At 46.1% G+C, this 15438-nt stretch overlaps 1 protein-coding gene across 1 annotated transcript; it reads right to left on the minus strand.

The window, feature by feature from the left end:
• Positions 1-4367: 4367 nt before the first annotated feature.
• Positions 4368-14905, minus strand: LOC112054509 (uncharacterized). Its single transcript, XM_052885785.1, has 2 exons — positions 13980-14905; positions 4368-6753 (listed from the first exon to the last, which is right to left on the minus strand). The coding sequence occupies exons 1-2, from the start codon at positions 14789-14791 to the stop codon at positions 4704-4706; spliced, it is 2862 nt and encodes a 953-aa protein (XP_052741745.1). The 5' UTR covers positions 14792-14905; the 3' UTR covers positions 4368-4703.
• Between the last annotated feature and the right edge of the window lie 533 nt (positions 14906-15438).

Consider the following 15438-nt stretch of genomic DNA (forward strand, 5'->3'; position numbering starts at 1 on the left):
ATCGCAGTCTCTCTCGGGAAAGCGAATGTTGCCAGAAGCAATGTTATATTTATGTTGACTGTTTTTCTTCTCCTCAGTAGATAATAAATAAATATACAAGTGTCCCGTAAATAGTACGACATACTTTGCAGGTGATAGCTGACATCAAGGTGTTCTAAAATAACGAAATATATGTAAGGCGAAATTTTACGGTTTTCAAGTTATATTAATTTTTCTCCAAAGTACAAAAATCCTTACCTACAGTTAAAGAAAACATATAAGTACACTACAGTGCAATTTAGTCATACCATATGGTGAAAAGTTATTTAAGCGTTGAGTTTATACTTGAAAACTATTTTTAAAGTGGTTGCAACTAATGAAAATTTAAATATTTAATAATTAAAATTTTCATTAGTTTTTCATATTTTTTAGCTAGACGTAAACTTTGCCTAGGTAAAAAAAAATAGTTTAACATAGAAAATGAAATAGGCCCGATTTTGGAAAAAAGAATACTTTGTATGCTGCAGCGCTAATGGCATGATATTCGTAAAAATGATCGTAAGGCTAGGTGGCTAGCATTAGTCCTAAAACTGATCGTGTGGCTAGGTGGCTAGCATTAGTTCTAAAACTGATCATGTGGCTAGGTCACTATCATTAGTTCTAAAACTGATCGTGTGGCTAGGTCACTATCATTAGTTCTAAAACTGATCGTGTGGCTAGGTCACTATCATTAGTTCTAAAACTGATCGTGTGGCTAGGTCACTATCATTAGTTCTAAAACTGATCGTGTGGCTAGGTCACTATCATTAGTTCTAAAACTGATCGTGTGGCTAGGTCACTATCATTAGTTCTAAAACTGATCGTGTGGCTAGGTCACTATCATTAGTTCTAAAACTGATCGTGTGGCTAGGTCACTATCATTAGTTCTAAAACTGATCGTGTGGCTAGGTCACTATCATTAGTTCTAAAACTGATCGTGTGGCTAGGTCACTATCATTAGTTCTAAAACTGATCGTGTGGCTAGGTCACTATCATTAGTTCTAAAACTGATCGTGTGGCTAGGTCACTATCATTAGTTCTAAAACTGATCGTGTGGCTAGGTCACTATCATTAGTTCTAAAACTGATCGTGTGGCTAGGTCACTATCATTAGTTCTAAAACTGATCGTGTGGCTAGGTCACTATCATTAGTTCTAAAACTGATCGTGTGGCTAGGTCACTATCATTAGTTCTAAAACTGATCGTGTGGCTAGGTCACTATCATTAGTTCTAAAACTGATCGTGTGGCTAGGTCACTATCATTAGTTCTAAAACTGATCGTGTGGCTAGGTCACTATCATTAGTTCTAAAACTGATCGTGTGGCTAGGTCGCTATCATTAGTTCTAAAACTGATCGTGTGGCTAGGTCACTATCATTAGTTCTAAAACTGATCGTGTGGCTAGGTCACTATCATTAGTTCTAAAACTGATCGTGTGGCTAGGTCACTATCATTAGTTCTAAAACTGATCGTGTGGCTAGGTCACTATCATTAGTTCTAAAACTGATCGTGTGGCTAGTTGATTAGTGTTAGTCGTCGCTCGCGAATCGGGGGGTCAGCAGGGGGGGGGGGGGAACGTTATTCATTCCAGGAATCCTCTCGAGCAAACAGCGCTCCACCGAGAATACTTAATGTCTTGTTCGGAGGAATTTTATTGGATTTCATTTCCGTTCTTCGTTGCTAGCTGTCGGTGACATTGACGACTGCCTCACCGCCGCCCGTGCCTACCGCGTCTTCTGTACAGTATCGTAATATACCTGTCTCGGTGGTGCAGTGGCTTCGGATCTCGAGCTCCTGGGGTCAGGCTATGTTACCGACTTTTTCATTCTATCTAAGAGGTTTTTCAATTAAAACTCTCAGCCCGCAGTTGGAAAGTTGGTGTTGTTACCCCTCCGTGCCTCGCAGAGCACTATAGGTCTTCGTCGGTCGCGGTCATTACATCACTTACAGCATTAACATCTGATGGTGATGTTCATGATAATGACCACCCCAATACCACCAACTCGCATCGGAGCAGCGTAGCGGGACCACACTCGTAGCGCCGTGAGCTCGCTCGTGAGCAAGGCCCGGGTCTGTAGTGGTTAACATAGTTAACATAGGTTGATAATAATCACAGAACAAATACGTTTGAACAGTTCGTAGCTGACTTATATCGGAATGTCATACATATCCCTGGTTAATGAAACCCCGACCCGGCTCCGCCCGACGTGCATCACTTCACGACTCCGAATATAAACAATCAACTTTCTGATAAAAACTATACAACAGACTCACATTTAACGGCAGTGTACCGGACGTAACGCAAAGCTAAAACTAACATGCGTCGAAAGAGAAGTCGGTTGAGAGCTATACATAGAGTCGAATGCTCTGAATACTCGGTTAAAAGGTCACTCAAATTAAAGAGGAACTCCGCAGTGCTTATAAAAACTTCGTGCTCTATATTCATGAGTCGAGAGCGCGGAGGTATCGGGCGGCAGCGGGCGGGCGGCAGTGGGCGGCAGCGGGCGGGCGGCAGTGGGCGGCAGCGGGCGGGCGGCAGCAGCGAGCGGGCGGCAGCGTTGAATATTCAGGGGCCCCGAGAGCGCGGGCCGTCGCTGCTCGTCGGCACGAAATATTTGTTTGTGTGAAAAACATGACCGACAATTGGAGCGGGCGCCGAGAGCGCCGGGTGCGTGAGGATATTAATAAGTTGTTTCTTTATTTATTTAATTGTTCGATGAGAGAGAAATGTTCGCTATTGTTGCGAGTGCAGAGTGCGATTCTGAGGTAGAAAGGAAACCTTTGTGAAGCATTCAAGGGACTTTGCTCTCGTGTGACACTGTTTACTACTTTTCACCTCCCTAGTGAAATAATACAAGTTGTAGGAATATTACATTACTAGCGGACGTCCGTATGAGCGCGTGAATATCGATGTATACTTTCAACCCAACATAAAATACAGACAAACAGACAGACAAACAAAAAATAAGTAAATATATTTTTGGCTTCAGTATCGATTATGTAATGCCCTCCAAATATTATACTCAATGTAAAGAATTTGACGTGATACAGTTTTATTAAAAGATTAGATAGAATAGATTTTAAATAATATTGTTTCACTCGTATGTTGTATATCGTCATTACCTACCATCATCACAAATATTTCATTCTATTGATCGTTTTGCTTCATACACGTATCTTACCTGCGTATTAATTCATAGACGTATCTTACCTACGTATGAATTCATAGACGTATCTTACCTACGTATGAACTTCATACACGTATCTTACCTACGTTTGAACTTCATACACATATCTTACCTACGTATGAAATTCATACACGAATCTTACCTACGTATGAATTTCATAGACGTATCTTACCTACGTATGAACTTCATATACGTATCTTACCTACGTACGAACTTTATACACGTATCTTACTTACATATGAATTTTATCCACGTATCTTACCTACGTACGAACTTCATACACGTATCTTACTTGCATATGAATTTCATCCACGTATCTTACCTACGTATGATCTTCATACACGTATCTTACCTACATATGAACTTCAAAGATTCCTTCATAAGATATATCAGCCAAAATGTACCTTATCTAATATCCAAACACAATGCTTACTATATGGCAACAATGGTCTTTAAGAAGTTACGTAGTAAGTTGCAAGCAATGCCTCTCCAAATTTTTAGGAATGAATAAATAAATGGTTGCTCGAACAGAGTTGTTATAAAATAAATGAATTTATCAATTTCATGAAATAATGACATTATGACATTAGCAATATAATCTATTCATTTTCATCATCGATTTATTTTTCATTTTCATATATTTTAAAGTTTTGTTCTGTAAATAGTAAAATTTAATTTATGGTTTACTAGTACAATGATAATAAAAATTGTAATACAAATGTTAATTTTAGGTTGAAATTTTTTTTATTGTAAATTTTCACGTCAAATTAGGATAAACTATTGAAATGAATATTTTAATTGTAAAAAAATTTGCAAACTGTAATCAGTTGAATGTATAGGTAATTCAAAAATTTTAAGATCAAAACATGTACCACAAGCAAAGCAAATAAATGATTTGATTGATTGATTGATTTATACACGTATCATACCTACGTATGAACTTCATACATGTATCTTACCTACGTATGAAAGCAGAATGTATCCCGTCTATTTATTGTTAACGATCAATATGATGAAAAAAGGCAGTTAAAGGAGGGATTGACATCCACTAGGTTCTGAATTAATTCCCCGTCCCATTCCTTATGTTCAAACAAAACATAAAAAAAAACATATTCGACGGCCGACGGCGCCGGCGAGGAGTGATTGCAATGAAACTGCGGCCGACGAGTTTGAACTATCGTATATTTATTTATATTTATATATATTAGCGATCCACAACAAAAGTCAAACGAGGGACGGGATTGTTCATCGAAATTTCACAGAATATACACGTCACAGAAAACCATAACGACAAAACGAACACTCGAAGAGATCAGCGCGCGACCGTCGCGGCGCGGCGCACTGCGACGCGACGGTCGCGTGGCACACTGTACACGTATTTACACGACGGGATCGCTACTGGCCACTAGCGGTCCGTTGGCAGTGAGGGGTCAGCTGGCGCTCCGTCACACCGTGGTCTCGCGGTCCACGTGGATGTACTCGACGGAGCGCTCGCGGCGTCAGGACGCCACGGACGACGCGCACGACGCGCGCGACGCGTCGCACAGCAGCTCCTCCGTCAGCCGCCGGCCCGCCAGCGCGCCCAGCAGCCGCGCGTCGCGCCGCGCGCGCCGCCGCCGCAGCGCCAGCGCCAGCAGCAGCGCCAGCGCCAGCAGCGCGCCCGCCGCGCCCGCCGCGCCCGCCGCCGCCGGCGCGCCCAGCGCCGCCAGCAGCCGCGCGCCCGCGCCGCACGCGCCCGCCTCGTCCGCGCCGCCCGGGCAGTCGGCCCAGCCGTCGCACCACAGCGCGCCCGCCATGCACGCGCCCAGCGCCGCGCACGCGTGCGCGCAGCCCGCCGTGGCGTTGTCGCCGCCCGCGCGCCACACCTCCATCCACGCCAGCCGCGCCGCGCCCGCCTCGCGCGCCGCCCACACCACCAGCAGCGCCGCCTCGCCGCCCGCGCGCGCGCCCCACTCCGCGCTGAACAGGCGCACGGCGCGCGCGCCGCCCGGGCACACGGCCGCCAGCAGGCGCGCGCCGCCCGCCTCGTACACCAGCACGCGGTTGGGCGTGGCGCACGCGTCGCCGGCCGCCAGCCGCTCGCCCCACACGCGCAGGAACACGGAGCGGTTGCCGCGCGCGCGCAGCAGGAACGGCGCCTCGCCGCACTCGGACGCCGCGTCCGCGCCGTACGGGAACCGCAGCTCCAGGCGCTGCCCCGGCGGCGCCAGGCGGCGGCGCGCGGCGCAGCGCGGCGGGCCCGGCGCGCGCTGCCACTCGCCGCGGAAGTGCACGTGCCGGTGGTCCTCGCCCGCCGCCAGCGCCGCCGCCGCCAGCTCCAGCTCCAGCGCGCCGCCGCTCGCCGCCAGCGCCAGCGGCGCCGACGCGTTGTCGCAGATGCAGCCGAGCGGCACGCGGTGGCCGGGCCACGGCGCCTCCCACAGGCGCAGGTGCGGCGCGCGCGGCGCGTCGTCGGCCGCGTCGAGCGCGAGCGGCGCGTCGGCCGCGGCGCCGTCGGCCGCGTCGGCGTCGGGCACGCACTCCGGCCGGCCCGTGAGCGCGTCGACGCGCGTGGAGCAGCGCGGCGCGCGCCCGAAGGCCGCCGCCAGCAGGCGCAGCTCGACGCGCGCGCCCGGCGCCTGCACGCGGTACACGCAGCGCAGGCGCCGCGCGCCGCCGCGCCCGAACCACAGCGCGTTGCGCGGCGACGCGAAGGCGCCCGGCTCGGTGAGGCGGCGCGCGCACTCGGGCGGCTCGGCGCGCACTCGCGACTCGGCGATGGGCAGCGGCGCGCCCTCGAGCCGCGCGTCCACGAACTCGTAGTGCAGCGAGAAGGCGAGCGGGTGCGTGGCCGTGCCGGGGCGCGACGTGGCGGCCAGCGCCAGCAGCGGCGCCGCCGACACGTAGCCGTCGGGCGGCGCGCAGGGCCGCGGCGCGCGCGTGGCGTTGGCGAGCGCGGCGCGCGCGCACAGCGCCGGCGCGGCGTCGCAGTAGCGGCCCAGCAGCGGCGCCTCGCCCGCGCCGCCGCCGTCCCAGATGCGCAGCTCGACGGCGCAGGCGGCGGCGGCGGCGTCGCGGCGCGGCTCGGCCAGCGGGTAGTGCGTGAAGCTGGAGAAGTAGATCCACACGAGGTCGCCGGGGCGGCCGTGGAAGGTCCAGCTGCACGTGGTGTCGGGCGGCAGCGTGTGCTGCGGCGCGCGCAGGCGGCCGCGGCGGCCGCGCGGCGCCGCCTCGTCCTCGGAGGAGGAGGCCTTGACGTGGAACTCGCAGCGGCGCGCCTCGCGCGCGTAGTCCAGCGAGTCGGAGTCGGCGAACACGACGGCCACGTCCAGCTCGAAGCCGCGCAGCGGGGCGAGCGGCGCGGCGGCGCGCGGCGGCGCGCTGTAGGGCGACGAGTGGAAGGCCACCAGCATGTCGGGCCCGCGCGAGGTGACGGCGGGCAGCCAGTCGCCGCCGCAGAACTCGCCCAGCACGGGGTCGTCGGTGCTGGCGCCGTCGTAGAAGATGAGGCGGTCGCGCTCGCCCGTGCAGTCGCGCCACGCGCGGACGGCGCGCCCCGTCTTGTTGAGGCTGCGGACGGGACGACACGCGCAGTCAAAGAAAGAATGAAACAACATTAATTCACACAGCGGGCGATGGAACGAGTTGCGATCATAGAATCTCTGTGTGATCGAATCAGCAATTAGGAGCTCAGCAGAAGAACCAAAGTCACCGACATAGCTCAACAAGTCGCGAAGCTAAAGTAGCAATGGGCGGGGCAATTAGATCGAAGAGCCGATGGACGTGAGGGTCCCAAGGTGCTGGAATGGTGACCCCGCACTAGAAAACGCAGTGTTGGTCGACAGATGGACTGACGACATCAAGCGAGTCGCAGGGATTCGCTGGATACAGTCGGCTCAGGATCGTGATGTTTGGAAGTGCCTACAAAAAGACTGTGCCTTCAGTGGTCGTCTATCGCCTGTTATGATGCGGATGGAGGATGATGAGCTACCTTATAGAATTAACATCAAATCAATGACAACCGCGTTTTATTTTCCAGCCCATCGTTAGCAAAAATCACAATGTCAACTGTGAAACAATGTCACATGTGTTCGTCCATGCTGCAGGCCTAGCGCGGTTGCGACGGCGGGCGCGATTTTTCAAACATATGAAAAGGCCCAATGTGTCCACAGTGACACAATGAGCCTTGACAGGCTTAGGCGGAAGGCTAGCGCGATTGATTTGAGCGAGTCAGGGGTATCAAACCAGTTCGGTAATACAACCGACTTTAAAATCATAAAAATGTGCCCTCTGATTGGTTTAAAGGCGGTACCAAGTTAATGCTGTGTTAATTAAAGCTTAAGTTAATTAATGTTTTTGAAAACTGACCTGAAAATGTATCAAATTACATAATTTTCGGGCATATTTGTTTCGTTAAATATTTATCTAAACCTAAAATTATTTTTATAGTAACGTATAATATAACAAAAGTTCACATTAGTTTCGATGAATATGTTTATAATAATATGCAATCTGGTAGGCACAATACTGAAAACTAATTTACCACGTTAATTAAAGGTATCAAAAAATTTGGAGTATCAAAGTTTTCCGGATATCCTCAAGTAGAAGCTAACAAAAAGAAATATATTTAAGATCCTCTTACCTCATTTGATGTATCACTTGAAGTATTTGGATCACAAGAATTGATATGTGTTGCAAACAATTGGATTAGTCCAGTACTTTCGGAGAAAACAGACAGACATTAAAATGTGCGCGAGTGATATTATAAGGGTTCCGTTTTTGTTCTACGTACGTTCGGAACCCTAAAAACACCAAATCTTTCTGTGTTTATTTATTTCTCATATTCAACACCTCCCATCGTAGGATCGGACTCTCTAGTAAAAACAACAAATCGTCGTCCATAGTTTGCAACACCTGATAATACATCGCGCCGCTACGCAGGTCGCGCGTCACTGTGGCCGCCCTCCGCGCCGCTGTCGCGCCCGCCCTAGGCTCTAGACACCGCGCAATAATCACATCAAAGGGATGTGTTGCACCGGATGACATTTTTTACCTATAATCTCAATTTTGATCAATTAACATAAATATCGATCAATTAACTTAAACATCACGTGCTTGGCAAATTTTGTATATGTCCACTAACAAATGTCAAACTTAGTGAATTGGTCTGCGGTTGTCAAGTTAAAAAAAGTTGTTAATTATCCATATTCTGAATTTTTTAAAACTACTACTTGGCAATATGTTTATTGGTATATTTAATTTGACACAAACAACTTTCCATCCAGTACACAGATGGGTGAAGGTCGTCCAATATTGGGATCCTCTACTATTCGCTATTTCATAAGTCTAATTAAAGAAAATACAAATATTAGATATTTAGAGCGCACGGAACACGAAGATGTCGCCGAAAAATGGAGTCTTATATTTTTTAATATTTTAAAACTGTTTAGAAAAACTAAAGAAATAAGATGGAGTATTTTTTATTAATTATTAATTATTAATTATTATAGTAATTTACGTAATTGTTGTAAGTGTTAAATTTTGAAATACAAATTAAGACTCATTTTGGATCTTTCTTTATTTTGCGCTTTTTACTTGAAAATTTCCAGAAACCCTTCTAACTCTCAAATTTTTGATTAAGAAAGTGGCAAGAGTGGCAAGAGTGGCAAGAGTGGCAATTTGAATAATTTTTTATAAAATTGTATCGTGTGAAAAATCAAATGAGCTGGCTACAAGGATCTCAAATGTATTTTTTTTTAAATAAATAGTTTCCAATTTATTCAAGAAAATATACTTCCCCCTCCCTTTTCTCGGAAAGTATTGTATATCTGAACTTCAAAAGTTTTCAACCAAGTTCACAGAGTCTATGCGAGTGAGTGTGGGTCGTGTGCGGGCATTGTCGCGATATGAAGCGACACGTCGTCTGTCGGCTCCGGCCGTCTGCACGCTGTCGCCGCGATCGTATTTGCACAATTTTGTAGTGTGTGACCCATTTCTCATTCTCAGTCTTATCCGTTGAACTGTCCAAGAAATGGGTCGATTCAGTGTGGCTAATGCCTCGAAGGTCCATCTACGAATATGATACGGAGAGCCGTGACAGCCCAGTGCCATATGACCTCTGCCTCTGATTTCGGAGGGTGTGGGTTCGAATCCGGTCCGCGGCATGCACCTCCAACTTTTCAGTTGTGTGCATTTCCAGAAATTAAATATCTCGTGTCCCAAACGGAAACCATCACGAGGAAACCTGCATACCAGAGAAATTTCTGAATTCTCTGCGCGTGTGAAGTCTGCCAATCCGCATTGGGCCTGCGTGGTGGACTATTGGCCTAACCTCTCTCATTCTGAGAGAAGACTCAAGCTCAGCAGTGAGCCGAATATGGGTTGATATTGAATGCATCCAGCTATTTTTTAAATTTAGACTCTTGTTCAAATGGTTTAAAATTGTTTTGTGGCCAATCTTTAGTTCTTAGACGATGCTACAATTAATAATAAGCCGGTCTATCTTCTATCTCTGTGATCGTATCGATATTTTTACCGTGACCGATGTACATCTTTAACCCGTCTAAAATGGTCGCACGGATTACATAATATGTAGTCCACCCATACAAATGAAATGGAACGGTTAGCCTTAACTTATTGCACAGTCGCAGGAGCCCCGCGAAGTGCGATGATCACATAACTATGTGTTCCGCGCGACCACTCACCCGACTGCAACACGTTTTTTGCTCGTAAATCTTGTACTCGTATGAATTTAATATTCTTTACTTTCCAAATTATTTATTTTCTCATATCTTCCAAACCAATGATATTAAATACTGTTTAATGCGTAACTAGCGCATGAATAATGGGCCCATGAAAATAAAAAACGCGGTACAAGAGGAGCCCCACGAATCCACATGACGCAACACAAAACCGCCGCGTTTCGGGGTTCTTTCAAATTTTCGGCCAGTAGAATATGGAACGATCTTCCTCCGCCGGTACGTATGCTCAAATCTATGGTTGCGTTCAAAAATATAGTAAAAAAACATTTGTTAGCAAAACAAAAAAACCTACAATGAAGGTCGAAACAAACATTTTTTTTTTTAAATGGAGCTAGGGAAATATGGGGATTTTATATTGCTTATTTTGGTACTATTTGTTATCTTTGTTTTTTGTCATGTTATTCTATTTTATAAGTGACTTATTAGTTGTGTCTTTTATATTGCATTAGTTTTTTTTTTTATCTCCCTTTTTAATTTTTTTTTTTGTTTACTTAATTTGTATCTGTTTTTTTTTCTCAGTTGTATGTACTCAGCTAAATAAAGAATTTTATTATTATTATTATTATTAATAATAATGAGGCTCAAAGAAGGAAATTTATAGTCAACCCACTCAATCTTTTTTATTTTTTTTTATTTGTATAGGGTACCAACAGGTTATGACAATTAAAATTGAGTTTTACAAAACATGGATTAGTCAAATTGTTGTGTCATATTATACCACCCACCCACTTATAGGTAACCTCAACATGCGTAATTTAGTACTCGAATAGAGACATTAAAAAAATAATAAATAGGTTAATTAGACTAATTAGGGAAATAAACTGATTTAGGATTGCGTTTATAAATATAGATATGGATCTATCACACAATTACATTAGGAACAGAATTAAACTAAAATAAAATAAACATAAAAACACAGTATAAACTTAAGATAAAAATAACAATTAAGAGGTATCCCTTTTGTACTGGGCTAAAAAATATTTTTCTAGTTTATTTTTGAAAATAGGCAATGTGTCACCAGCTATATCAATATTTACTTCCTTAGAAATAGTGTTATATGTGGAAATCATTCTATTTAATGGAACTGAAGCGCCTAAATTTGTTTTGGAGTAACTAGTCCAAAAAGGCGTGAAATTTTGGACCCGACAATATGTCTTGGTATTCTGAAAGAAATTCTAGAAAGTAAAGTGGATGCATTTATGCTGAGCTGGAACCTTTTTCTAGGTCATGCCACATATCGCAGGGTATTTAATATTCTAAGATAATTGTGATGCGTGGCATAACGGTAGCAATAAAGACATTTACTTTCTTTCTTTCTATCTACCAGTCCATTAAGCAATTTATATAAGAAACATAAATCTAACATCTTTCTATGATCTGAGAGAGCTAACAATTTGTAATGGTAAAATACTTAACTTAGTTATAACTAATATTATTTCTGCTTTTAAGTAAGTTATCACAAATACTAAGATGGTTAGTAAATCGCTTTTGGATTCGTTCAATTCTCATAGTGTGTACGTTGTAATATGGATTCCATACAACTAAACCGTATTCTAAAATACTTCTCGTCAATGCATTAAATAACAAAATTTTAGTGCTGGGGTTCTTGAAATTTTTGCAACTGCGATTGATAAAACCAGTGATTTTTGAAGCATTTTTGCGTATGCTGTCTATATGCGGTGTAAAACTTAGTTCGTGGTCGATTGGAATACCTAAATCTCTAATCGAGTTTATGTCTTGAATAATATTATCGTCCATTTTGTATTGAAACTGAACCGAGTGTAGTTTTCTATGAAAAGAAACACAGTAAGTAACATTTCTTATTATTCTATTAGTAAAACCAACTGTGGTTTGTGTTGCACTATGGTTAAGTTTAATTGAAATGTGTTTTTATAAATAAAATCATCAACCTATCCAAGTCTTCCTGCAGAAGAATTGAATCGTTTTCTAAATTTATCGTTCAAAATGTTTTTAAATCATCCGCATAAAGTAGTACTTCGGAGTTAGAAAAGCAATGAACAATATCGTTAATAACAATATTGAAAAGTATAGGACCTTGGAGCGAACCCTGAGGAACTCCTGATTGTGCTACGTAAGAAAAAGATGACTCAAAACCTGCCACTACCAAATAAATGTTTTACCTTTACGATCAGGAGACTGTGATCTACTAGATCAAAAGCCTTGGAAAAGTCGATATAAATACTATCCACTTGCTTATTTAAGTCAACTTGGGATGATAAACTGTCAACGTAAGAACCTAGATTAGACTGTATTGATCTGTGTTTGTAAAATCCAAGTTGTTTGGTAGTTAAAACAGATTTTATATGCCAATTAATATGAGGACAGATCAAGGACTCAAATACTTTGGATAAGATTGACAATTTGGAAATGGGCCGATACTTAGAGACATCCCGTTTATAACCTTCCTGGAAGACCGGTACAATAAGAGCAAATTTCCAGGCTGAATGGAAAATACCATCATCGATCTGATGAAAATAATAGAAATAGGCTCAGCTAAGTTTATGGCACAATTTTTTACAAATATAGGTGGTAATTGATCTGAACCAGCACCTTTGCTCACGTCTAAACTAGATAGTTTCTTTTTTACATCATCAACCGATCTTAGTTGTGGTCAACAACGAACGTTATTTAAATAAATAATTTAGAATTGTAGAACTTATCGTCTACAATGTCGAGTTGTGTGTTCAGGAAGTGTAGAAACTATATACAATTATACATACATAAATATATAATGGAATTAAAGACAAAATTGTGCATGTATGCGCTCAGTGTTGTAGCCTATTATTCGGATCACTTTTTGCGGTAATTTTGTAGGGACGTAACCGATCTATAGTATAAAATTATCATTGTTCCAAACCACTTTACCAAACTACGTAATTAAGATATAGTTAGACTTGTTTTGTTAACCCAAGTGTTCATTCAAGTGAAAAATATTTTCGAATGTGGGTATCAAATTAAAGGACTCATTATGAGGATTAAAATGTTACATCATGACCATGATATAACATTACAATTAGAAAAATAAAGAAAGATTGAATTTTTGTTTTGAAAAATTGTGCCACACACCGCAATGCCGAAGCCAACGACATTTTACATACACATGTTACGTGCCTACAAAATCACCGCAAACATGAGCCAAAGTTAGTAGCTCCACCGGCGCACACATGCACAATTTTGTGTTTCATTCCATGATGTATTTATGTACATACAGTTTTTTTAGTTCCTAAACACACAACTCGACATTGTATATGTATCTATATTTAGTTATTATTTGTTTAAATATTTTTTACTATGCAACTCAACGACATGCGGTCTATTAGCCGGTTTTGTTCGCCTCAGTTTTGACATGCCAGTGACATAACTCTATTATAAAATCTTTGGCCCGATCACACCTGAGCAAGGCAAGACCAAGACTGAAGTAGCAGAAGCATCAAACAGCACCTTGGTTGGCACAACCTTAACCTTAACTTTCTTTAAGTTTAGTTTGCCTGGATTAACACATAGACTACTTTTTATCCCGCAAAAATCCATGGTTCCCGACGGATTTGTGAAAAACTAAATTCCACGCGGACGAAGTCGCAGGCGTCCGCTAGTATTAAATATATAAAACTAAATTAAATATATAACTAGAGAAATGCGAGTCGGATTCACCCACCAAGAGCTCCGCAGAAATTTTTGAATATTTACTTGAACTCGGTTGTACATATCCGTTATCATACTTTGTCACATGTAATAAACGTAACAAATAAATCCGAAATTCATCATCTAACTAACTAACAACTAAAAATTGTGAAATAAATAAAATAATTAAAGAAATTAGAAAACCCTACTGCATAAAATACTACTATATAAAAAACTGAAAAGAAAAAAAACAAGCTCAGTCCAGAAGTGTACAAAGCAATCAGAAAACAGTCGTGGCGTCTGTCCACTCGCGCGTGACGCAGCGGCGCACGGGCACGGGCACGGCACGGACACGGGCACGGGGAACGGGCACGGACACGGGCACGCACTCACCTGGCCATGGCGATGGAGCGCTTGATCTGCATCTTGTGCGCCAGCGGCTGGCGCACGGAGATCATGGCGTGCTTGCACGTGGGCACGGCCTTCTGGCGCAGGCTCCAGTAGCACGACACGTTGCGCGGGTACATGCCCGGGTAGTTGGGGCTCTGCAGGCGGCACGCCTTGCGGTGGCACTCCTCGTACGTGCGCGTGCAGTACGTGCCGGGCGCCACGGCGCCGCGCTCCAGCGGCGCGCCCGGCGGCCCGAAGCGCACCACGGCGTCGCGGCGCGCCAGGAACCGGTAGCGCAGCCGCAGCGCCAGCGCCTCGCCCGCGCGCGCGCCGAACAGCTTCACCGTGGCCGTGACCGTGGCCGTCTCGCTGTAGTACAGCGCGGCGCCGTCGGCCGCGCCGCACCACGAGCCGCCCGTGAACGGCCGGCCCAGCTCGGCCAGCTGCAGGAACCCGTCGGGGCAGCCGTCCAGCGCGCCCGCCGCGTAGCGCCCCACGCGGAACTCGTCGAAGGCCAGCTGCACCAGCTCGCCGTGCGCGCCGCCGCCCGCCGTGAACGTCAGGTGGCACAGGAAGGGCGCGCGCGCGCCGCGCAGCGCCAGCGCGTACGCCACGCCGGCGCGCCCGTAGTACGTGCGGTTGCACGGCGAGCAGTGCGGCGGCTCGTCGCTGCCGTCGCCGCACTGCGCCGCCCCGTCGCAGTACGCGTCCAGCCGCACGCACGCGCCGCTGCGGCACGCGAACTGCGCCACGCCGCAGCCGCCCGCCGCGCCGCGCGCGCCCAGCGCCAGCAGCAGCAGCGCCAGCGCGCTCATGGCGCCGCGGCGGCCGTCGCGAGCCCGCTCATGCGCTCGTGGCACGCTCGACGCGGGTCGCGGGCCGCGGCTCACTGCGGCGAGCGGCGCCGCCGGCCGCGCGCCTGCGCCCGCCCGCCCTCGCCCCCGCCGCGCGATTGATCGCCAGCGCCGCTCCGCCGCCACTGCCGCGAGCTGCGCTCCGCACGACCGCCGACCGTCGCCGACGGGCCGGACGCTCGAGGTGCGACACTTGCGTGCCGGGCATGTTTAGCTCTGCCCTGAACTGTCATCAACATTTAACTCTAGTTCAATCCTAGGTTGCACCTGATTGAACTTTATTAATGGATACGTATGAAAGCTCAAGTTTACAAAATCGCTCGGATGTCGCTATTTCGAGTTCTGGACCTGTCTGGTCCAGAACTCGTAATAGTGACATGGCTATATGATACTTCTAGTAGTAATTGCGAGAGTATTAATAAAACGTAGTACCAAAAAAACTTCGAACTCACCTCAAGCGAAAAGAGTCTTTGAATATGGTTAGGCATTGAAAGTTACGTATAAGCGCGCTCTCAGAACACGCTAGTTTGAATTTCATAATTTTCGACTTTTGAGCTACATCGACTTAGTACCGGAAAAATTTCGAACTCACCTCAAGCGAAAAGAGT

This window comes from Bicyclus anynana, chromosome 15 (genome assembly GCF_947172395.1).
Source record: "Bicyclus anynana chromosome 15, ilBicAnyn1.1, whole genome shotgun sequence".
NCBI lineage: Eukaryota > Metazoa > Arthropoda > Insecta > Lepidoptera > Nymphalidae > Bicyclus > Bicyclus anynana.